Source organism: Odocoileus virginianus, chromosome 6 (assembly GCF_023699985.2).
Source record: "Odocoileus virginianus isolate 20LAN1187 ecotype Illinois chromosome 6, Ovbor_1.2, whole genome shotgun sequence".
NCBI lineage: Eukaryota > Metazoa > Chordata > Mammalia > Artiodactyla > Cervidae > Odocoileus > Odocoileus virginianus.
The window spans coordinates 1,187,236-1,213,265 of NC_069679.1; the positions used below are offsets into that span (position 1 = coordinate 1,187,236).

The 26,030-nt window shown below is 43.2% G+C and overlaps 1 protein-coding gene across 2 annotated transcripts in view; it reads left to right on the plus strand.

Annotated features, from left to right (window-relative positions):
• Positions 1 to 26,030, plus strand: part of SV2C (synaptic vesicle glycoprotein 2C) — a 219,047-nt gene that overhangs the window by 154,552 nt on the left and 38,465 nt on the right. For both annotated transcript variants that reach the window (XM_070468565.1, XM_070468566.1), the window contains exons 5-7: positions 20,367 to 20,500; positions 20,949 to 21,038; positions 25,659 to 25,769. In XM_070468565.1, the coding sequence (XP_070324666.1) occupies positions 20,367 to 20,500; positions 20,949 to 21,038; positions 25,659 to 25,769 (335 nt within the window). The remainder of the gene's footprint in view (positions 1 to 20,366; positions 20,501 to 20,948; positions 21,039 to 25,658; positions 25,770 to 26,030) is intronic.

Genomic DNA, 26,030 nt, shown 5'->3' on the forward strand with positions numbered 1-26,030 from the left:
GAAATATATATATATATTTGGTCTCTGACCCTGTTCCAGGCCCCAAGTTCTTAAAACCCTTGATGTTTCTTAAGAGAATGATAAAAGGTGTCTTTTGTTATATTCATGAGGTGACTGGACAGCATCTAAGGATGGATAAAGCCAACTTGTGACTAGAAATTTCTGTCCTGCTCCACCCTCTAGGGGACGGGAGGGGGCTTGTGATTGCATTCTATCACTAATGGCCAATGACTTAATCATGCTTAAGTAATAAAGTTTCCATTAAAAACCCCGAAAAGTTAGGGTTTGGAGAGCTTTGGGTTGGTGGGCATGCAGAGATTTGGGGAGAGTGGTGGGCTGGGAGAGAGTGTGGAAACTGAGCCCTCCCCCTCCCCCCACCACACACCCTGCCCTGGGCATCGCTTCTGACAGCTTCTGAGTTCCGTCTTTTATGGTAAGCTGGCAAGCTGGTGGATAGAATATTCCCTGGCTTCTGAGAGCCACTCTAAATTATTCGAACCCAAGGAGGGGGTCCTCCAATCTTTAGCTAATTGGTCAGATACAGAGGACAACTTGGGCTTGAGATTGGCCTCTGAGGTTGGGGGTGGGCGTGGAGGGCAGTCTTGTGGGACCGAACCTTTAACCTGTGGAATCTGATGTTGTCTCCAAGCAGATAGATTCAGAATTGAGTTAAATTGTAAAGCACACAGATGGTATCTGAGAATTACGTGGATGTGTGAGGAAACACCCTTCCCTCCATTGGAATTGATATCAGGATCCTTAATCACCAAGTTGAAATCTTTAAACTTTACCTACAGGTATAACTTGGGGCTTCCCAGGTGGCGCTAGTGGTAAAGAGCCTGCCTGCCCATGCAGGAGACTTAAGAGACACAAGTTAGATCCCTGGGTCAGGAAGATCCCCCAGGGGAGGACAAGGCAACCCACTCCAGTATTCTTGCCTGGAGAATCCGGTCAGAGGAGCCTGGCGGGCTTCAGTCCATGGGGTTGCACAGAGTCAGACGTGACTGAGCGACTAAGCACACATGTGCAGGCATAATTTAGTTTAGAAACAGTCCCACGTATTATAAGGGGGAAAATAACCTTCCTGTGTAAGATGAAAAACTTCTGCAGACTATTCCCTTTGGTAGGTGGCTGTTGTTGTTTAACCTGAATTGCTTTCTTCATCGGACATGGCAGGAAGTGGAAATGTAATGCATCTACAATTCTCGCCAGCCAGTGTGGCAGAATAATAGCATTAATACAGCAACCCTTTCTCTTTTATGCCTGAGAAATTTGGTGGAAGCAAGTTCTGAAAGCCCAAATGGAGCACGATATTAACATAGGCATTACTCCAACCTCTGTATTTAGCCTTACAATGATCTCACTCTCCCAGCCCTTATGAACTACCTGTTTTCTATGGAAAATTTCCAGTACATAAGGTGTTCAATCCGAACTTGAAGATCTAATTGCCTTTTTTGAATGATTCCTAAATTGAGCAGCACCCCATCAAGTCCATAGGAAGGAACTCTGCCAGGCTGCAAAATAGGGAAAGTTTTTATAGACAGAAAGAGGGGCAGGAAAAGGAAATTTCCAGCAAAGAGTGGATTGTTTCAGGCTTAGGTCACCCTCTGGGGGATGGAAGGGGTCTTTAGGCCTCACCTCACTAGTGCTGACCAGGAAATTCCAGGCTGACGGTTTAGATTATGTTCCTGAAGCAGGTTGAAACTGCCATTAGGTTAGATAGTAGTTTGGTTTGGTAACATGGGCTTAGCACAAGTGAATCCGTTTTAGTCCTGTTGTCCCCTTTTTAACAAAGGCCATGACTGATGCAGATGTGGCCGAATATTGTGTGAAATACACACATTGCCCCCGACATGTTGTAAACCAAGATTCATAGTTCAAAACCCTTAGTGAAGCTTCTGCTTTTCCCAAGACTCTTACTAAACCTTCTCATGGCTTAATTAAATGCTAATAATTGTATTAAATCCAAAATGTTAATTATGTTTATCTCTGGGTAATGAGACTTGGGGTGATGTGCTTTCTTTTACATTGTATTGTGCATTGCTTGCATTTGCCACTTAAGCAAATGTTTTTGTAACTAGGAAATAACAATAAATGCTCTTTGAGGACAAATAAAAATGATCAAAAGTATCCTTTTGAATCAAGTCCACCCTCTTCAAGCTCATACCAGACAAATGAGACTCTCAGGGTAGATTTTTACTTGCTTTGTAAGCAACCCCTCCCCCTGCCCAGTGGATTTTGTCTACAATGTTTATGTTCACTGTCAGAAATTTCTCTGCTAAACAAAGATTTCTAGCTTTCCCCTAGTCCACGGAAAGAGGAAAAAGAGATGCTCAGTATAATACTAATAATCACTCTTATTATCATTCAAGGCTACTTTTAACGTCTGTGGTTCTTGTTACTAATTTCTAATACAGCAAGGTGACCGAAGATTTTTTCTCAGATCCAAGAAAGACTTTCTCCTGCTGGGAATGATCAGAACCATAATACTATAACTCTAGTAATCCAAGTCTATGACCCAACCACTAATGCTGAAGAAGCTGAAGTTGAACTGGTTCTCTGAAGACCTTCTAGAACCAACACCCAAAAATGATGTCCTTTTCATTATAGGAGACTGGAATGCAAAAGTAGGAAGACAAGAGATCCCTGAAGTAACAGGCAAGTTTGGCCTTGGAGTACAGAATGAAGCAGGGCAAAGGCTAACAGAGTTTTGCCAAGAGACCACACTGGTCACAGCAAATACCATCTTCAAACAACACGAGAGAGGACTCTACAAATGGACATCACCAAATGGTCCATACCAAAATTAGATTGATTATATTCTTTGCAGCTAAAGATGGAGAAGCTCTATAGAGTCAGCAAAAACAAGACCAGGAGCCGACTGTGGCTCAGATCGTGAACTCCTTATTGCCAAATTCGTACTTAAATTGAAGAAAGTAGGGAAAACCACTAGACCATTCAGGTATGACCTAAATCAAATCCCTTACAATTATACAGTGGAAGTGACAAATAGATTCAAGGGATTAGACCTGATAGAGAGCCTGAAGAACTATGGACAGAGGTTCGTGACACTGTAGAGGAGACAGGGATCAAGACCACCCCCAAGAAAAAGAAATGCAAAAAGGCAAAATGGTTGACTGAGGAGGCTTTACAAATAGCTGAGAAGAGATGAGAAGCTAAAGGCAAAGGAGAAAAGGAAAGATATACCCATTTGAATGCAGAGTTCCAAAGAATAGCAAGGAGAGATAAGAAAGCCTTCCTCAGTGATCAATGCAAAGAAGTAGAGGAAAATAATAGAATGGGAAGGACTAGAGATCTCTTCCAAAAAAATCAGAGATAGCAAGGGAATATTTCACTCGAAGGTGGGCACAATAAAGGATAGAAATGGTATGGACCTAATGAAATGGTATGTACTCATACATAGAAATGGTATGCACTCAGTATGCCAGTAGCAAATAATGCTCGAAATTCTCCAAACCAGGCTCCAACAGTACACGAACCGTGAACTTCCAGATGTTCAAGCAGGTTTTAGAAAAGGCAGAGGAACCAGAGGTCAAATTGCCAACATCCGTTGGATCATCGAAAAAGCAAGAGGGGCCCTGTCGTCTGCCCCGCCTGTCCATGCTGTTTCTTCCCCTCAGCCCTGACTTTAGTTTTACTTTTCGCATTTGTTATTTTTAAATTAATTTTTGTTGGAGTCTGGTTGCTTTATAATGTGCTGGTTTCTGCTGCACAGCGAGTGAATCAGCCATCCTTACACATACGTCCCCTTCCCTTCGGACTTCTTCCCATTCAGTCACCACGGTGCGTTAAGTAGAGTTCCCTGGGCTCCACGGTAGGTTCTCCTTCGTTCTCCGTGTTATACGTAGTATCATAGTGTGTGTGTTAATCCCAGTCTCCCAGCTCCTCCCCCCGCCTTTCCCCCCTTGGGATCCACATATTTGTCCTCTGAGTCTCTGCTGGCCCATCCTTCAGAGTTCTTTTCCCACATGAGTCCTCACCGACACACTTCCTTCTTTTCTGTGACTCCAGAGTTGCCCTCAGGCCCCACTGTCCCTGCTTGGGTCTGTATCTAAGTAGGCATTCCTTTGCTCTTGAACTCTGCCTACCTACATCCAAGATTGTGGGTCGGTTTCAAATAACCTTTCCATTGGCAGCACCACGCTGTGCCCATTAAAACCAAACCCCCTCGCCCAGTGAAATTCATGAGCGCCTCCACCCCAGCTCAGCCTCGGGGGTCTGCTGAGCCCTCAGCCAACAGAGGAGGGGCTGGCTCCCTTCAGCTCCTAACAGATACTGAGTCCACTCTCAGGCTTTTCCTGATCCCTTTTTAAAAACTCAGAACCTAACGAAGAGGTGAGGGTGCAGAATATATGTCGGATCTTTTATGAAATTGGGCTTCCCTGATAGCTCAATTGGTAAAGAATCTGCCTGCAATGCAGGAGACTCCGGTTTGATTCCTGGGTCAGGAAGATCTGCTGGGGAAGGGATAGGCTACCCACCCCAGTATTCTTGGGCTTCCCTTGTAGCTCAGCTGGTAAAGTATCCATCCACAACACGGGAGACCTGGGTTCAATCCCTGGGTTCAGAAGATCCCCTGGAGAAGGGAAAGGCTACCCACTCTAGTACTCTGGCCTGAAGAATTCCATAGAGTGTATAGTCTATGGGGTTGCAGAGTCAGACACAACTGAGCGACTTTCACTTCACTTCACTTTTATGAAATAGCGGGCAAGGGCCGCTTTAAACAATACTTACCTCCAGTCCTGAAGGGCTCCATCTCATATTCTAACCTCACTGAGGCCACTTTGTGCTTCCACTGCCCCTGGCTAGGTCTTTGGCCCTGGAGGGCACGCTACCTTTCTAATCTATGTATTTATCCCACTAGAGAGATACCTTGCCAGGTTGAATTTAAGAATGCAGCAGTTGACTTAGAATGCACATGAAGGAGAACCCTGTGGGAAAGAAAAGGCTCAACAGTTTTCATGGCCTTAGCTTTTAGGACAGAAATGTGTCTGAATTGATAACAGTTTCCGCTCAAACTTGAAGGTGAAAGTCAACAGGAAAAAAGGCTTTTAAGAGCACTTCATCTCACCACATCTCTGCATCCTGTGGACCCAGGGTGCCCCCCAGTGTTGGTTAGGGTTAATCACAGTCTACCATTTTGTTTTGGGGTTTTGTGTTTTGGGGGGGTTTTTTTGCTATTGTTTAGTCATGTCTGACTCTTTGCAACCCCATGAACTGCAGCACACCAGGCTCCTCTGTTTTTCACTGTCTTCAGAGTTTTCTCAAACTCAAGTCCATTGAGTCGGTAATGCCATCTAACCGTCTTGTTCTCTGTTGTCCCCTCTTCCTCCTGCCTTCAGTCTTTCCCAGCATCAGGGTCTTTTCCAGTGAGTCGGTGCTTCGCATCAGGTGTCCAAAGTATTGGAGCTTCAGAATCAGTTCAGTTCAGTTCAGTCACTCAGTCGTGTCCAACTCTTTGCCACCACATGGACTGCAGCATGCTAGGCTTCCCTGACACCAACTCCTGGAGCTTATTCAAACTCATGTCCATCGAGTCAGTGATGCCATCCAACCATCTCATCCTCTGTCATCCCCTTCTCTTCCTGCCTTCAGTCTTTCCCAGCATCAGGGTCTTTTCCAATGAGTCAGTTCTTCACAGGTGGCCAAAGTATTGGAGTTTCAGCTTCATTATCAGTCCTTCCAGTGAATATTCAGGGCTGATCTCCTTTAGGATGGACTGGTTGGATCTCCTTGCAGTCTAGTGGACTCTCAAGAGTCTTCTCCAACACCAGAGTTCAAAAGCATCAGTGTTTGGTGCTCAGCTTTCTTTACAGTCCAACTCTCACATCCATACATGACCACTGGAAAAACCATAGCCTTGACTAGACAGACCTTTGTTAGCAAAGTAATGTCTCTGCTTTTTAATATGCCGTCTAGGTTTGTCATAGCTTTTCTTCCAAGGAGCAAGCGTCTTTTAATTTCATGGCTACAGTCACTATCTGCAGTGATTTTGGAGCCCAGGTAAACAAAGTCTGTCACTGTTTACACTATTTCCCCATCTATTTGCCATGCAGTGACAGGACCGGAATCCATGATCTTAGTTTTCTGAATGTTGAATTTTAAGCCAACTTTTTCACTCTCCTCTTTCACTTTCCTAAAGAGGCTATTTAGTTCTTCTTCACTTTCTGCCACAAGCATGGTGTCATCTGCATATCTGAGGTTATTGATATTTCTCCCAGCAATCTTGATTCCAGCTTGTGCTTCTTCCAGCCCAGCATTTCAGTGTTCAGTCATTGAGTATTCAGAACTGATTTCCTTTAGGATTGACTGGTTTGATCTCCTTGCTATCTAAGGAACTCTAGAAAGTCTTCTCCAGCATCACAATTGAAAAGCATAAATTCTTTAGTGCTTTGCCTTCTTTAAGATCCAACTCACGTCCATACATGACTACTGGGAAAACCATAGCTTTGTTTATAGGTCCTTCTAATCAAAGCTTTCTTAAAACACCCTAGAATGGATAAGGGATGCATTTTAGCTCTGAGATTTATGTCTGTCCTGATTTAACGTCAGAAACTTTTCCTTCCTTTGTCACCTTTATAAAGTCAGTCTATTAGAGAACCCAAGAGCATTCTTTTAAATTCTCTTTGGTTTGCCTTTGTGCAAACTAGACTCTGATAGAAGGAGAGTGGTTTCCACAGAAACTCATTTCCTGGCCAGAATCCTACCCACACCTGAATCTTTTTTTAATCTGCCCCTCCCCTCGCCCCACGTTAAACATGTCACTATGTTGATCTTTTCAAGACCTTCATAAAACTGACCAACACTGGCCAGTCCACATCTTCACTGTACCCTCAGAAGGCAAAGACTTTTATAAAACAGACTTGACCAACAAGCCCTTCCTTGGTACTAAGCTTATCAGTCTCTAAAATTGTACTTGACCTTCTTCACCCTGCCTCATGCCAAATGAAGATGACTGCCTGACTTCTGAAAACCGTTTGTAACCTTCCTTAATCTGCCTGAAGGCACACCTCCCCTTTGTGTATCAGGCCGGTTATCAGACCTCACAGCACCCCGAGCCCCAGACATCCATGGTGTTTAGAAACCTCCATGGGCGTCCCATAGGCCCAGACTTCGGGGGTCCCTGAGTTCAACAAAGAAATTCCTTGCTCTACTTAGTTATTGATCTTATTAATTAACATATCATTTTATTCAATAATTTTACAATTATTCTTGCCTCTGGGGTGAAATATGCTCTTTGGTTGTGTGTGTGTGTGTAAGGCATTTGTGAGGGATATGGTACAAGGTAAAGTCCTCATTGGGTTACCAAAATCAGAACTGTCCCTTCTGTGGTCTGACTTCTAAGGAGCAGTAACTCTGGACTGTGGGGTGATTCGTTAAGCAAGCTGTAGCTTGCATCTGATTCATCTAGAGGGCTGCCAGAGACCATTCCAGGCATCGTGGTTGCTGTCAGAAGGGCAGCAGCCTCAGGAAGTGTCCCTTTGGCCTGGAGGAATGACATGAGCTCCCTCAGCCCCCAGGTTAGAATTCCCTCTGCAGGAGTTAACTGTGTCCAGGAGATCTCGACCGAAAGCACAGAGGAGCTTCCGCACAGAGCACGAGCCCTGCCTGGCCGTTGGGCACCTCTGTGGTGGATAGCAAGAGGAATGTTGCCTCTTCAGACGCAGCCAGTTGACACAAGACTAATTTGAATCCCTCCCAATCAGATTAATTTACAAATTATCTGGTCCTGTGCCGGGAGCTTTGGTACATCACTGAAAATGCAGTCTTGCTGCTATTGTCATCTCACTACTTTTTGTTAAATTGAGGTTATAATTTACACACAAATATTCCTCTTAAGTGTCCCATTCTATGGATTTTGACATGTGTATACATCACAGGTGGTACAGTGCTAAAGAATCCACCTGCCAATGCAGGAGACACAAGAGATTCAGCTTCAATCCCTGGGTTGGGAAGATCCCAACTCCCCTTTGTTCTTACAATGTGCTACCTTTACTTGTTCTCTAGCGTGTGCTTCAAAGTAGGTGAGGAGAAAAAAATGACAACCCCATAGATCAATTTCATAGCAAAACAAGAGAGCTTATAACTTAGTAACAAAAACCCGTGTAAAAACAAAGTGCATTCATACAAGGATGAGATCTAAAGTCTTCTGAAGTCAGTTTTCACAGCTCTGGTTTAAAACCAGCTTTCTAATATCCTTATTCTCTCTACATTAACGTTGGGTATTTGTACCACACATGGGCACAGTGACTACAGCAGGATCTCATCGTAGGCGCTGCTGACGTTTGAGCTGGGTAATTCTCTGGGGGTGGAGGAGCAGGCCTGTGCATTGCATAAGATGTTAGCCGCATCTCTGGTCTCCACCCACTAGATGCCAGGAATACCCCTCCTCCTCCAAGCTCATGGTACTCAAGACTGCTCCAGACATTGCCAAATGTCTCCTGAGGTATGATTACCAGATTTAGCAAATAACAATGCACCTTGGGTACCTAGTTAATGTGACTTTCACAGACCCACAGACAGAAAATGAACTTATGCTTACCAAAAAGCAGTAAGAGATGAAGGATAAATCAGGAGACTAGATTAACATATACACACTCCTATAATATATATAGGGAGAAATTAGGTTAGATTCACATATACACACTACGAAAATACATATAAACTAGATAATCATCAAGGACCTACAGGGAACTATACTCAATATTTTGTAATAACCTATAAGGGAAAAGAATCTGAAAAGAATAGATACATATTTATGTCTAACTGAATCACTGTGTTGTATACCTGAAACTAATACAACATTGCAAATCAACTTACTTGAATTTTTAAAAAGTAAATATCAAATAATTTTGAAATTATTTGAAACGGCAAATAATTTTTCATATAAGTATGTCCCAAATGTTGCATGGGATATATTTATACTAAAAAATTTTAGGTCAGATTTGACTTGTGACCTGATTTATCTGGCTACCCTGGAGTGGGGATAGGAGTGAGGCTGGCCGGGAAAACAAGATCATTGAGGTATTAAACAAGATGATGTGAGTGAGGTGCCCAGCACATGGCAAGTATGCTCTAAATATCCTGGAATCTCCTACAGCCTTAAATGCACTTCGTCTGTGTCCCCTTAGGAGGCTTCAGTTGATCCTCAGAGCTTCCCACCCTTTCCCACAGCTGTAATGAGAACGGTGTGACATCGTGAGAAGGGCAGCCCACGTGGGAATCTGTAGATGCTGGTACCAGCATCCCGGTCAGAGCTGGTGTGCCGGCCCCTCTGCTGGGCCGTGGTCTGCTCCTGCTCTGGTGCTCTATCACCTCGAGCGCCCTGAGTTATCACGTCCTTTCTCCTAACAACAGAGAAGGTGCGCTCATCCCAGACTCAGTCACTCTGGGTTTGATTTTTGTAGCGCCATAGCCCTAGAAAACCATTCCCTAGGATGCACCAGGACCATCATTTCCCCAGTCGGTAGCAGCGAGGAACTTCTTTCTGGGCCAAGATTAATGACCCAAGCAGTCATCCTTTGCAGAGAGCAAAGGTGAAATGTAACTCTGGGTGGATGCCTGACATTTTGAAACAAAGGGGAAGGGGAAGGGGGCAGCAGATGAGGAGAAATAGCCTTTATATGTCTTCTGCAGGGTCATAAATCAGGGATGGGCAAGAGTGAATGGGGTTTCTGCCAACAATTGAACTGATTTCAGTTGCTGTGTTTTATCTTCAGACAATCTATATAAAACATGCTTTAAACACATAAGAAGTGCCTGAGTTACATATTAGTATATTAACTCTTACCAGTTTTCTTTTTCCAAAGGAAGTCCAGTTTGTTTGGGGGAATTGTTACGTTTGTCCAAAAGAAAATATATACATTGCCCTAGGGGGAAGCCTCCTTTCCATCTATCTGTTGTCAGGATGTAACATTAGAGACTGGGGAGAATGAAGAGACACTGGCAAAGTGTACAAACTTTCAGTTATAACATGAATAAGCTCTGAGGATCTAATGTGACCATACTTCTGTATGTGCCACAGTGACGAGAGATAATGATTCTGCATTGTGTACTTGAAATGTGCTGGGTAGATCTTAAATGTGGGTAAATGTGTATTAACTTGATTATGGTAATCATTTCACAAGCTGTACATATATCTAACTGTCACGTTGTATACCTTAAATACATACACTGTGTACCTTAAATATATACATTTTTTAACTGTCTACCCATACCTCAATAAAGCTAGAAAAATGAAAATGGACCACACACTCTATTGTAAAGCAGTTCCAACATATTTCAAAAAACCACCAAGCATGATCTCCTTCCACAAGGAAATTAAGCTAGAAATCAGTTACAAAAGAACAAAACTCCACATATTTGGAAATTAGGCAATATAGTATTATGTTTCCAAAAAGTCACTTTTGAAGGTATTAGGCAAACTCTCTAATCTTGAAGGAATCGAAGAACAGGCTTTTTATAAATTAATTAAAGAAGCATTTGTCAAGTGACAATTCTTTGCCACATTTTGTACAAAAGATGAATAAGACATGGTCTCTGCCCTCCAGGAACAGACTTACAAACGAAGGACCACTCTCTATGTGACTTTTCTCTGTGTCGGGCACCATGGGACTTCACAGGATCCCAAGATAGCTCAGTGGGAGAAAGGAATACTTTTGAATGTGTCTATAAGAATTTACAAAGGATGGTCCTCTCTACTTGGTTACTAGAAGACTGAAGTTTAAGAGTTCTCCAAATTGACAAGGATGGGGAGGGGCTAAGATTCAGAGATGTTGCATAGCAGGTAGCAAAGGATGGGAGGAGGGACTTCTGAGGAGTGAGGAGAGAGAGGTGGGCAGGAACCCGGTGCTGGAGGGCCCTGTGGCCACACGAAAGAATCTAGGCTCATGCAGAACCACTGAAGGACCAGTGGAGAATCACTGAAAGGTTTTAAGCTGTAAGTGAACTTGTGATTCAGTTTTTCTCATGGAAAGCTCTTTTGAAGATATATGGAAGTTAGACTAGGCTAGGCAGTTTGGAAGCTGATTGAAAGCTCTGTTAAAGAGAGGTGGTATTCAAATAGCAAATGCTGATGAGGCAGCGGAGACAACTGTACACTGCTGATGGGAATGTAGATTGGTGCAGCCACTGTGGAAGATAGTGTGGCAATTTCTCAAAAAACTGAAAATAGAAACACCATATGACCCAGTGATTCGAGTATATATCTGAAGAAAACAAAAATGGAAACAATTATTTCGAAAAGATACATGCACCCCCCAATGTACACAGTAGCGTTATTTACAATAGACAAGGTATAGAAGCAACCTAAGTGTTCATCAATGGATGCATTGATACAGAAGATGTAGTATATGTACACAATAAAGTACTACTAAGCCATAAATAGTGTTTTCCCATTTGTAGAGAAAAGCAACTACTACATTATATCACTTGTGTGTTGAATCTAAAAAATTAAACAAACTAGTGAATATAACAAACTAGAAGCAGGCTCAGAGGGAACAAACTAGCCGCTCCCAGTGGAGAGAGGGAAGCGGGGAAGGGCAAGGTACGAGTAGAGTTTTAGGAGATACAAACCACTGTGTATAAAATAAATAAGCTACAAGGATATATTGTGCATCAGAGGGAATATAGACAGTGTTTTATGACAACTAAAAATGGAATGTAGCCTTTAAAGATTGTGAATCACGACGTTGTACACCTGAAACTTGTATAATATTATACATCAGCTATACCTAATTTAAAAAGTTAATATATGTTCATAGAAGAAAAAAGAGGTGACACTGAAATCATGTAACAACAGGGCATTGCCCGGTCAGAGCAGAAGAAAGCCAAAGCAGTGGAGCCAGGTCCTGAGCCCCTGCTGGGCCAGGCAGACCTTTCTGTCGCTGGCCCATGGAGAGGTCCACAGCTCAGGACTCAGGGCATAACTGTGACAGGCATGCTTCAGCATTGCAGCCTTGTACACGGCCCTGTGGACCCATGTCAGCTGCAGATCAGCCTGTGAGTGTGACCTGGCAGTGGATGAGGGCCTGGACTAAAGCAGAGGTGGAAAGAAAGAGGCAGCTTTGGGAGAAATACAGAAAATAGCATCCTGTATCTCAGTGATTGACTAGACACAGGGATAGTGGGCAGTAGGGGCTGGCACCCACGTTCCTGGTCTGGAAGGCTGTGAGGAAGGAAGGTTGAGTGTCTCCTCTCGGGCTGGGGTCTTTCATGAACACCTGATGCCTGTGAACATCAGGAACTTGAGATGATCAGTAGGATCTTCTCGGGGTGGGATTGAGCTGGATGCAAGCGAATAGTGTTCGGCTGTGAGGCTCATGGAGTGGACTCTCCTGAGTCATGCTTCCATCCAGTGTGCCTGGGAGCATGATGTAATGTCCTCTTTCTGAGGTCCGCGGTCACTGTGATCACATGTGTTTCCTAGCCAATGCAAAGGGAATTTTTTCAACATAAATGACAAAACTCTAAGGGCCATTGGGGGCCTGAATTGTGAGCTAAGCAGCTGTTTCGCTTGTCAAGTGTTAAATGATTTGTTCTGGATGAGAGGCTGCAAGGCAAGAAACAGGGCTAGAAAAACAGGAGCAGGTAGAGAGGCCAGCAGTTAGTGGAGATGTATGAGGGTGACCTTTGGCACCAGCAACAGAAGACACTCGGGCTGACCTCTGTTGTCATAACACGGGAAATATTACAGCCCCTTCCTCATCCCCAACCAGGGGAGAAAAACTGTCTTCTAAGAATGGGTTCCTTGAGCATTTCTGTGCTCTGTCATTAAAAATCTGCTGGGAAGGAAGAGAGAGCTTTTGTTGATCATGAGCAAAATTTTACTGACACTATGTGCAAAGAACAAAAGGAAATTTTCATCTGAAATAGAATAGGGGCCATGAGGTTGTATGTATGTTTTTTTAAATTTTTTTTAGGAAAAAAATAGTATTATAAGGACAACTAATTTGAAAGCAGATTGATTTGCTAATATAGGGAGTAGGTGTCACTTTGCTACGAGTTTTCCACCAAGCTTTGGGCACATGTATCAGTACAAACTGTGGTTTACAAGTTTGTTTTGTTATGTTCAGTTTTGAAAGTGTTCCATTTCTTACCATGGATCTATACTCAGGAGAGGTTTTCCTGTGACTTCATCTGGTACAGGCACAAGATGTTAGAACCTTAGCCCCCTCATGGGCTTTAGACTCTATTAGTCCAATTTTCCGACCAACGTAATTCCCAATATTTATTTTTGTTCACTTTTTGGTTTCCTAAGACAATGTCTATTCACAAAAGGAATATAGTTGATTTATTATTTGTCCATGAATATCAGCTTATGTAAGAGTTTATGTATTAATAATGTCTCTAAACATATACAGTTCCTTTTAAATAAATATTTATGTAAGTAAAATAGAGAAGGAAAGTTAATGTGTGCCTATATGTGCTATGAGGTAATAAATATGAAATATATTCAATGTGTATTTACAGAGTAATGAGCTGCCTTTATATGCATTTATGATATAAGCTTCATTTGTATATGGTCAAGATTTGACTATCCTATAGGCTATTGTGGTATATATTTTTATGAAAATCTTTGATAAAATTTTAATTGACCTACATTATCATTATACTAGTACTATATTATTGTCTGTCTACAAAAGGAGATTCCAAAGGACCTTTGTTTGAAACAAATACATACTCACATCTCTCTCTCTCTATCTCTCACACACACACACACACACACAGTGCTGTCAGGTTTTTTTAAGCCTTCGGACTTATTTCAGTCAGTGAAGCTTGGGAAGCATCATGCTTGAAGGAGTCTTACATGCTTTTACCAGGAACTCTTTCTGGAAAGGTCCTCTCATTCTTTTCATGTTTGGTGCACTCACAGCAGATCCACCCTGAAAAATAAGCCCATGAATGTCTGTTGCAAAAGCCATCAGGAAGCTGGCTTCTTCAAAAGTGCGCCTAGGATCACAAGCCAGACTCAGGAACCAGGGCCAGGATCTAACTTCCTCCTGCTATTTACCACTGGCTCTGTACATTCTAAATGGTAGGACCAGAGTTTGGGTATAGAAATAGAGAAAACTAGCAGGGAAGGTCAGCTTGTTGCGTGGGCCAGCTCTTACAGATGGATCCCCTTGGGCCATCCCCCTCAAATGTGGAAATCCAGTTGAACTGACTCTCTCTTCTGAAAGGCATGATTATGTACTGCAGGCAGACCCTAGCCAGGTCGTATGTGTGCGTGTGTGCGTATGTGTGTGTGTGTGTGTGAGATTGCTGTATGCATCCCTGTCGGCAGTGGTGCTCATGATATTATGGCTTGACACGTACCTGGCCTTGGCCTGAGAATTCAAAGTCAACCTGCAAGTGGTTACAGTTCTAAAGATGAAAAGTCTGTAAGTATCATTTCCTTTCCTACTCAGAGACACTGGGGCACTTCCTCACTGCTCCCCGTAAATGAGCCCTGTGGTGCCAGTTGGATGCATCACAATCACAATTAATGTTAGTTTAGTTCTGAAAATGGTGTGAATGCTGAATGGTGTCATGGCAGGCATTCTAGTTTCCTTGTCTTCTCTCTTCTCCCACAGGACCTTACATTTCAGAAAAACCAAAGGCTTGCAACTCTTTGAAAAGGTTTTTCCCCCCTCTGGGTTAAAAGTAGTACAAGGTGATACAAAACTCAAAAATTAAATAATGCCAAAGCAAATGGCCCCTAAGAGCTCCCACTCCCTACCTTGGATAGCCATGTAAAGTGGCTTGTATTCTAGATATAATGATACAGTCTATGTGTATATAAAAGTGAAACCACTACTATTGACACTGTTTTGAAAAGAACTCACTGAGCAGTGTAACTTGGACAGTTCCAAAATCAGTTCAGACAAATCTGCCTCATTCTTTGCCAGTAGTTATATGGTCTTCCATAGCATGGTTGTACCATAGTTTATTTAACTATTTCGCTCATCCTCATGTTTTCCTGCCTCCACCCACTTTTTTTTTAACAAATGAGAAAAATATTTTCTGATATTGGCCCCAAGAACTGTCCAGCTGCTCCTGGTTAAATCTTGCAATGTCGCAGATGATGCTAGATGCATGACAGTCTACGTTTCTAGCTAGGACTAATGTTTCATGCTGATTAGGTAGTGTTTATACTTTAAACCACTGACAGGTTAAGGGGATAACATTTTATTTCTATAAGAATAAAAGCAGAAACTCATCTGATCCTTTTTCGCTTCCTGCACTTATTGACCACTTGAGAAAAATGGATTTGGGAGCCACTTTTCCAAAGAGAACTTTAGCTGGCAATGTGCCTTGTGAGTTAACACCACTGACACATAAATATAAGCGATTTTATTCTTAGCTGTTGAAAAGTGATCTGACCTATAATATTTATTTTTATTAATATTAATAATAATGTTTTAGATCATTGGATCTGTGTTTTATCCCTAAAATCTACCTTGTTACCAAACACTGGATCATTGATCATATTAGATAACTAGCAACCAAATGTGAGTCAACAGAGTAGGTGCTAACTCACCCACTCTCAGGGAGAGAACCCAGAAAAGAACATGAAAGCCAGCGTTCTTCTCCATGCACCCCACACTTCTGTCTTGGCACCTTGAAAGATTTCAGACAGTCAGGCAGCTGGGAAGGCAGCTGGTTTCTGCAGTCCCAGAGCGCATCAGCTTGAGCCTGGTAAATGGCCTTGATTATCATGCAAGGCACAGAACTCTCTTATTAGTGCTGCATTGACTAGCGCGGTGCAGTCACTGCTTTCTGTAATACCCTAATTGAGGTCCTTCCTTGGATGCAATTTACATTATGTATAAAGAAATCCCTCAGTATGACATTTTAATAGGTATTTTTAAACAAAGTCCAGAAGACAATTAGAACCACTGTCTCTGTAAGAATTTTTTTTTTTGGGGGGGGTGGGGGGGTAGTAAGACAAAAAAGGCATAGTGCCAACATGAAGAAAAGGATCCGTCTTACTGAGTGTGGCTGAATATCCTAAAGCAACAACCACTTTCCCAGTTGCATGTGGTTCATATCACGGTCTGTTCCTTCACTCCACGCTGACGGCTCCCCACTTCCTGATGTCTGTGGTTTGGGCTTTGCGTCCCTCGCAAATGCAAGTGTGACTCATCTTGAAATGGAGCTGGAGAGGAGGGGTCCTGAGAATTCACGGCTGAGGAGTTACGGCCGCCAGGGTCTCACTCCATTATTCTTTCATTCACGTTTAATCTTGATAGTGGTATTTTAGTTTTACAAAGCATCTTCAGGGTCATTTCTCAAAAGCCTCACTCTGTCGGTCCCTCACTCAGGCCCCAGAAGGTCACCCACTCCCCTAGCCCGGGGCAGATCCAGAAGGGCAAGGAGGGGTGAGCTCCTCTTCTGAGACTCGCACTCGGGTCAAGGGCTCTCACCCTCTCTCCAAGTCAGAGGACTGTCATGTAGTAGAGGAGAGTTGGGGGTCGGGCATGGCACAGTCAGTCTTGGCCGGTCTCACCTACTTCTTTGGTACTGATTTGAACTGTATCTCTCACTTGAATGTTAGAAGTTTAAGAATTTGCTCTCTGTGTTCACAAACCTGAATCAGACAAGAAATTTGGCTCTTAAGAGAAGACTCCTTGGGATTGATACCTCTGTCCCTTCTGTAGGCCCTCTACCCTTTTCAGAGCCTGTTCTAGCATGAATCATACTATTTATCATGTCTGTTAACACATCTGCCTCCTCTTTTGGACTCTGACTCATTGAGGGCAGGAATAAGTGTTAGCCTCCACATCCCAGCACTGTGACTGGCACATAGAGGCACTCAATAAAAGTATGAATGAATGAGCAGAGAGTAAATTAAGGTATCACTAGACATCAGGGGAGTGCAAATTAAAACCATGATGAGATACCACTTCTCACATATAGAATGGCCCAAACTTACCCCCCCCCAAAAAAAAAAAAACTAACAAAGAAGTGGTAGAAAGTGTGTGGAGCAGCTGGAACTCTCATACACCAGTGGTTCAGTTCAGTTCAGTCGCTCAGTCGTGTCTGACTCTTTGTGACCCCATGGAGTGCAGCACACCAGGCCTCCCTGTCCATCACCAACTCCTGGAGTTTACTCAAACTCATGTCCATTGAGTTGGTGATGCCATCCAACCATCTCATCCTCTGTCGTCCCCTTCTCCTCCTGCCCTCAATCTTTCCCAGTATCAGGGTCTTTTCAAATGAGTCAGTACTTTGCATCAGGTGGCCAAAGTATTGGAGTTTCAGCTTCAGCATCAGTCCTTCCAATTAACACCCAGGACTGATCTCCTTTAGGATGGACTGGTTGGATCTCCTTGCAGTCCAAGGGACTCTCAAGAGTCTTCTCCAACACCACAGTTCAAAAGCATCAACACTAGTGTTAGGAGGGTAAAATGGTACAGCCACTGTGGAAATAGTTTGACAATTTCTTATAAAGCTAAACTAATTAAATGACTTAATTTGCCTGCTCTTAGATATTTACCCAAGAGAAAGGGAAAACTTTGGGACACACAGAAACCTGTCTGAAATATTTATAACAGCTTTATTTATAATCCCCTAAAAATGGAGAAATTCCAACTGTCCTTCAGCTGGTGAGTGGGCAACCAAATGAAATATTCATACAAATGAAATGTTACTGTGCAATGAAAAGGAGCAAGCTATTAATATGAGCAACAATCTGCACAGATGCCTTATGCTAAGTGTGAGAAGCCAGATTTTAAAAGATGCATATAATATAAATCCATTTATATGACATTGTGCAAAATTATAGGGATGGAGGGCAGACCAATGATTGCCAGGGGTTAGGCTTTGAGGACGGGTTGACTCCACAGGGGCAGCAGGAAGGAATGTTTCGGGGTGATGGAAGAGTTTTTATCCTGATTATGAGTACACGACGCTGACATTTATCATGCTCACACAACAATGTAGTTTAAAAAGTATGAATGAATTTTACTGAATACAAACTGCAAATTTAACTGAAAAAGTAAATCAGGGTTGTTTTGTTGTTCAGTGCAGATTCAGAAAAAAATGTTCAAAAGAAAACCTGAGTAACTAATGTCTTAGTAGCCTGCAGTGATCCTGTATATGTTCATCTATACATGCAGACACACAAAAGGGTATGCATGTGCGTGTGTGTGTGTGTGTGTGTGTGTGTGTGTGTGTGTGCGCATTTGCTTAACAAATATTTAAAGACTACTTCCTATGGACCAGGACTTGCTAAAAGCACTGCAGAGATATTGATGAACAACAAAAGCAGAATTTCTGCTTTCATGGTGTGGAAAGGGATAGACGGTAAACAAATAAACAAATCAGTGAATACACAGCTTTACATAATGGTAAGTGCTGTAGAGACAATAAGATGGGCCTTGAGGATAAAAGTGGAATTGAGTGTTGGGGCCTCTCTGAAGAAATGACCTTCAACTGAGACCTGGAAAGTACAAAGGAGGCATCCATGTGTGCCTGCTCAGAGCAGTTCAGGCGCAGAAAATGTCAAATGCAAAGACCCTGAGGGGACTTCACTGAGGACAAGAAATACTGAACAGTCTGTCACTTCAACACTCTTAGAAAGGCTGGCTGACCTACAGCCTCCATCCTTTCAATGCAAGGCTGGGCTTCCTAGGAAATAAGGCAAAGCCCTTAGAATGGAACTAAGCTTTGTGCATTCAAAGAGCTGGCAGCATGTTGGTGAGGTGGACCGAGGGGTTGAGGAAGCCAGCAGCAGGTGAGCTCAGACTCACGGGGAGACCCGTTTCTGTCGGCTCCAGCACTTCTGAAAAAGAATTCCTTTCTGTGAAGCTCTCAGATCCAGTGTGAAGTGAACATGGTATGTTTTCTTAGTTCCATTACAGAATTTCCTCTGTATTTTGGATATTTGAGACACTTGAACTTCTGCTACAGAAAACATTGAGAGTAGACGTCCCCTCCCACAGATTACGATGTAGTTAATTTAGCAGACCACAGAGTCCTCATGTATTACATTCCCGGAAAATGCTCATGAATCTAAGGCTGATGTCACATGTCATTGGTGTTTACATCATTTATCAACAGATTCCGTGTTTAGGAGTGAGCACAGACATGAGGACATGAGGGGTATAAGATTCCACCTCAGACCCTGGTGGAGAAGGTTCTGGCATATAGCTTCCGCTGCTGGGCCTTGAGGAACTCATGTCACCTTCAGAATCTCTCTTGGCCCCCAGGCAAACAGTGAATAATTACACTGCTCTCCTGGGGATGGAATGTAGACTATCTGACTTTTGCTCACAGCAGCCTTCCAAATACCAGGCATTGCAAAAATTAGAATTTTGCCTCACCATAATTCATCTCTGCCTCCATAAATCTCTTCTCTGTTTTCAATTAGATTTGATATGCTTCATTATTTCTCCTTTAGAATCATGGTTGGAATGTTGCTTTCAACCATTTTATATTCATTCAAGTATTGGTTTTCTTTGAGTTCTTGAAGAGATTTCTGTTGGTATCCCATTTGCTTGTTTTCATTATAATAAAAAGCTAGTAATTTAAAATTCTCTTGATCTAGTGTATGGCATGTGTGTGGCAGCATTGGCAAATGCCAGTTCTTAATCATTGTGCTGGTCAGCGTGCTGGCAGGAAAGCACTGTCACTCTCAGCAGGAGTCACTGAAAAGAGCTGTGTGGGAACGGTTAAGAGAAACCCACACAGAATAATAAAGCACCTTGGAGCCAGTAGCGGAAGGGCCTCCTCTACTCGCTTGTGCCTCGGAGGTCAGGAGGAGAGTGGGGCTGCCAGAACCTGACAAGAGACGTGGTTCCACGAGAAGGTTCCCAGGGGCCAGCGCACACACTGTCAGACCTCCACGCAGCCGGGCGAGGGGAGCAGGGAGTAAGGGGAGCAAACATCCTGAGCCCTAATCCCACCCTCTGTTCTCCCCCCAGTGCTTCCATTATTCAAACCCAACCGGAAGCTGGTGGACAACGCAGCCAGTTGGTGTGGTCCACGGAGGGCCATTTCCTGGCTCACAGCAGAGACAAGGGTCCGGAGTAATCTGAGGGAGCAGACAGGGGCTACCCAGCCCAGGAGTCTGCTGCAAAAGGCACTGCCCCAAATTCATTTACCTTGGTCTTTGCAGCTTGCTTGTCCAGAAATATATACACGCACCTCCAGCCCCAGCCCCAGCCCGCGTTGATTGCAAGCACCTTTCTTCTCAGCACTGTTACTGGCCATCTTCAAGTTGAGCTGGTCACTGTGGCTAATGCCCAGGTCAGCTCGTTCTCCTGGGGGTGGTAAGATTTGACCAGTCATGAGTTCAGGTGAGGACGCTCGCCGTGACTGGGGTCCTCGCTCTGCCTCACCCCTCCGTCTCCCTCTCCCAGGGTGGAGCTTCAGCATGGGCTCAGCCTACCAGTTCCACAGTTGGCGAGTGTTCGTCATCGTCTGCGCGCTCCCCTGTGTCTCCTCGGTGGTGGCCCTCACGTTCATGCCTGAAAGCCCACGGTTCCTGCTGGAGGTAACGGTCATCGTCACAAATACTCAAGGAAGCCATAGACAGTGAAACAAGGTCCTTTTAATCCAAGCAGAGTATGTTTGCCTCTTCAGGAGGTACATTTTTCCTTCCTACTACAGAACGATGGAGGGTTTGCTTTCATGGAGACATGCTTTCAACAGCCAGCATGTGAAAAGGCTGCCTCGTGGCCTGAAAGCACTAATGTCCCTCCTCAAGCAAGTGGTTTCCCTCAGTGAAGAAAACGCGCCTTATTGTTTTATAAATGAACACTTTTCCTTGAGCTGCTGCTGCACTCAGGGTATCCAGGTGGTCTGCGTTTCCAGTGGGATGAACCTAAACCATTTGCCCTGTTGCACCCAACGGTATCTGACAATACCACATGGTTATTGCAAAATCAGGGAGCATGTGTGTTTTACCGCCTGGCCATTCAATGTCTACTCATATTTCTTAGGTTGGAAAACATGATGAAGCCTGGATGATTCTGAAGTTAATTCACGACACAAACATGAGAGCACGGGGTCAGCCTGAGAAGGTCTTCACAGTGAGTACTGCTTCTCAGAGAATCCTCTATTCCAAAGGCTGAGAAACCTTTTCTGAAAATGCCTGGTCGTAAATTCTTCTCTCGCTGCGGCAGCCACTTGTTTCTCGATTTCTCATACCGTTTTACCTTCTGCACTGCTCTTGTATGTGTTTTCCCGCTGTGTGGAATGGTCTTCCGTCCTCCAGTTACAAAATGTATTCTCAATGGGAAAACTCATCTAAACTAATAAAAAATTGAATGCATGGTATTTTTTGGAAAGGACACTATTTTTTTTTCCCCAGAACCTCCACCCAAATAAAAAAGATTGGTTTTTAAATCCTTTGATGTAGGCAACATATAGTTAGACCAAAACTGTCTTGTCTAAGTTAGGTTTAAAGGTGATACAAGCAAAATATTCAATGTCTTATCAACAGTATCAGTTCTAGTTCTTAAAATAAGTGAAATAGTTCCTGATTAGACAATCCCCTGACACTTATTGACTCATTACATTTTTAATATGAAGTGGATTTTTTGTAATATGAAGGTATAATTCAGTCTGGCCTCTAACCAAATGATCACAGATTCTTAACTAATAAAAATGTTTTCTGCAGTGTAATGGAGGAACAAAGATCAATAATGGATGTCCACCATTGAGGACCTGGAATCCTTTAAATGGACATTTCTTTTGAGTAGATGCAATATAGAGGAATAGTATATTTAAAGGATCATAAGGCAAAAGGAATCTTGAGGTGTCAGGTAGATACTCAATGTCACTTAACTCTTCTCAGCCAGTTGAGAATAAACCCTCTACCCAAGATTTCTGAGAAGGTGTCTCTGTAGAACCTCTTTGCCCTGCTAACCTGCTTATTCTTCCAGAAGGTCTGAGTTACCAAGTTCATTCATGATTATCCACGTTAATCTGACTGTATAAAGATTAGGTGGGAATAAGATGGGACCACTCTAAAAGAATGAGTCATCTCAATCATTTATGTGTGACTTCCAAAGTCATTACAGGATTCCACCATGACACATTTTATTTTTTTCTTATTATATCTACAACACGGTGAATCCACATGCCTTCCTCAAAGGTCTTCTTCCTGTGTGCCTAATTTGAATGCTGTTTTTTAGGACATTGTTTGCAGCAGACTTCTCTTTTAAGTCATTCACATTCTCCTTAGCTGATCTCAGCTACTTCCCAGATCTTTTTCTCCAAATGGACAATCTGAGCTCCAGACAGACATGTTGAAGGGCTTTGTGGCCATAGTCCTGTGTACTAGAGGCCCTTCAAATTCTGAATTTCTAAATCTGAACTTCTCACCTGAAGAGTCTCCAAATCTCTTCTTTGTCCGAAGACTTATCAGCAAGTGCCACCAGCACCACCAAAACTAGACCCCTGAAAACTCTCCTATTTCTTTCCTTTATCTCTATGATGTCCAAAAAATCCAGTATGTCTTATTATTCTCCATCCTAAATATCTCTCATCATTGTCTCTTACTTTCTACCCTTATTGCCACTGATTTGGTTCAGCCCTCCCTACTCTCTGCCCTTGCGCCATTCTTCAGGAATCAGGGAGTCATCGAAGTTTCCAACTTTCTTTTCTCTTACACCTGTGGGTGTTTGCGTGTCATATTCCTTGCACTTGGAATGCCCTGCAAATAGCTGATACACATGGCAAATGACATGCTTCTCCATAAGCTCCAGCTCAAATTCCACAGCCCATCAAGTCTTCTCTGTCGCTCCCAGGTCAGCTCGGGTGTTCTGTATAGTATGTCTCTCCCATCTGATATAGATTTCCACTGGGATACTTTCTAATTTATATGTAATTGCTTAGAGAGCACGATGCTTTATGATTGCATCTCCGGGGTCCAGTACCAGTCCTGGCTCCCATGGGTGCCGATGAAAGAATGTACAAACAAACATTGATGAATGGAGAAGCCTCTCAAAAGTAATATACTGAGTCAGAATGGCCTTCATCAGAAAAATGCAAATAACAAATGTTGGTGGGAATGTGGAGAAAAGGAACCTTTTATACATTGTTGGTAAGAAATGTAAATTGGTGAAGACACTGTGGAAAACAGTAGGGAGATTCCTCAAAAAACTGAAAATAGAACTACCATATAACCTAACAATCCCACTCCTGGGTATACATCCAAAATAACTCAAAAACGTTAATTTGAAAAGATACATGAACCCATGCAACCCATTGTTCACAGCATTATTTATAATAGCCGAGATATAGAAGCAGTCTAAGTGTTCATTAGCAGATGAATGGATAAAGAAGATGATATTATAAACAGTAGAATATTACTCAGCCATAAAAAAGAATAAAATTTTGCCATTTACAGCAATATAGATGAACTTGGAGGGTATTGTGCTGAATGAAATAATTCACAGAGGAAGACAAACACTGTATACCACTTTTATGTGGAATCTAAAAAAACACAGCAACCTAGGGAATATAACAAAACAGAAATGGGCTCACAGACATAGAGAACAAACTAGTGGTTGCCAGTGGGGAGAAGGGGGAGGAGAGGAGAGGAAAGGGGTAGGAGGGAAAAAAGAAATTATTATGGGATTATATGAAATCATCTTCGTGAAACTTTTGAAAATTGTAAAACACTATAGAATTCAATGAACCTTTCATTCAGTACAAAAAAAGAATTTGTTGTTCAGTCACTGTCGTGTCCAAGAATTTGTTGTTCATTCACTAAGTCATGTCCGACTCTTTGCGATCACATGGACTGCCGCATGCCAGGCTTCCATGTCCTCTGCAATCTCCTGCAGCCTGCTCAAGTTCATGTCCATTGAGTCAGTGATGCTATCTTAAAAAAAAAAAAAGGAATACCCCTGTGATTTAAAAAGAAAACAAAACTCTAGAGTGCCTCAAAATAATGAATGGTTTGTAGCTGACCCTATTTGGAATCCTGCTTTTAACTCAGACATCATCGTCACTAAATACAGACATCTTTGTTTACATAGCCAGGGAGAGGCTACTGCCCATCTGGTGTAATTTGAAAGATCCTGAGGGTCCTCAAACCTCTGTCAAAAGCCAGTCTTGGTACCTGGATTTGTGCAGTGGAAGTACTGCTTCAGTTGTTGGCAGTCTCTTCAGAAAGATCTATTCAGATGTTATCCCTGGGAGGGATAGCATGTGTGCACGATTCTGTGTCCTCTCTCAGGTTCATCAAAAGCAGGTAGATTTTGACTAACAAGGTAAAATGGGTTAGGTCCATAAAGGAAGAATGCTTCCCTCCCCTCCCCCCCTCTTTTCAGGCTTCATTCTATGTGCTGAAAGTATTGCTTCTCCTGATCCTTGGCTCTTTTCCTTAGGAAAAGGAGACTAGCTTAAGTCATGGATACAGGCTGTACGTCCATCATTTGTTCCCCTTCTGTCACTGAAGAGTCAGTGTTGATGTCTGCAATTTAAACTTATTCACTGGACCTCACCTTAAGGTCACCTGTGGGTATCTGGGGACTAGTCACCGTGGGTTTGGGCTTCCCAGGTGATGCTGCTAAGTCACTTCAGTCATGTCCAACTCTGTGCGACCCCATAGATGGCAGCCCACCAGGCTCCCCTGTCCCTGGGATTCTCCAGGCAAGAATACTGGAGTGGGTTGCCATTTCCTTCTCCAGTGCATGGAAGTGAAAGGTGAAAGTGAAGTCACTCAGTCGTGTCCGACTCTTGGACTACAGCCTTCCAGGCTCCTTTGTCCATGGGATTTTCCAGGCAAGAGTACTGGAGTGGGGTGCCATTGCCTTCTCTGCCAGGTGATGCTAGGGATAAAGAATCTGCCTGCTAATGCAGGAGACATGGGTTTGATCCCTGGGCCAGGAAGATCTCCTGAAGGGGGAAATGGCAGCCCATTTCACGGGGTTGCAAAGAGTCAGACATGACTGACACACACTATTTGGCTGTGAGAGAAGGAAGAGAGAGTCAGGAATGGAAGTGACATGGGAAAGCTCTAAGAACTCTGTTTAGGGGCCAAATTCATCAAGTAAGTAGGTTCCTAAAAAAGGTGTGTTGAGTCCCTTTTGTCTAAGCAAAGTAATTCTTAATCCACAAGTGACTCTATCTGGAGTTTTATCTGCTAGTGTGTGCTTTAAGTTTATTTTATTGAGATGGAGTTGATTTACAGTGCTAGGTTAATTTCTACTACACAGCAGAGGGATTCAGTTACACATGCACATGCATTCTTTATCACGTCCTTTTCCATTACGGCTTTTCACAAGATACACTCCCTGTGCTGTGCAGTAGGACTTTGTTGTTTATCCATTCTCTTTGTCATACTTTGCTAATCCCAAACTCCCAATCCTTCCCTCCCCACCTCCCAGTGTGTGCCTTTGTAGTCGTGATTCAGAGAAGGGCATTTTGTTTCATTTAATTCCATTACTACCTACTCTTCCCTCTCTTCCTTATGGTATTCATCCTCTCATTCATTCTTTATTCAGTTCTTTTAGGTTCCTTTGAGTCTGTATACTGACACCAGTGGTCTCATATTTATGGATACCTGCTTATGTATCAAACACCTGCTTCCTTTTTGTTGGAGTCAGCTTTAACTCCTTTAAAAACAAATTGTAAGCCTAAACTCTACAACTTCAGAGACGAGAACTCAGCACTTTGCCCTCTGTTGCGCCTTACAGGTAAACAGAATCAAAACCCCCAGACAGATAGATGAACTGATTGAAATTGAGAGTGACACGGGAACGTGGTACCGGAGGTGCTTTGTTCGCGTCCGCACGGAACTGCAGGGAGTAAGTACCCAGCCCGCCCTGACTTGCGGCCCAGCTTGTAGCTTGGGGTTAGTCAGAAACAGGGTTGACAGAATCCGCCCCGTGAGTGGGGTTCTTCCCCCTCCTGCCCAGGGACCTGACTCCTGGTGTGGGACCAGGTAATGGGATCCCCTAGCGATCAGTGGGGTAGCCAAGACGTTGCTTTTTGGGGGGAGGGATGGTGTGAAACAAGGAGTCACTCCCAGTGATGGGGTACACCAACATCTCGAGTTATTTTGTCTG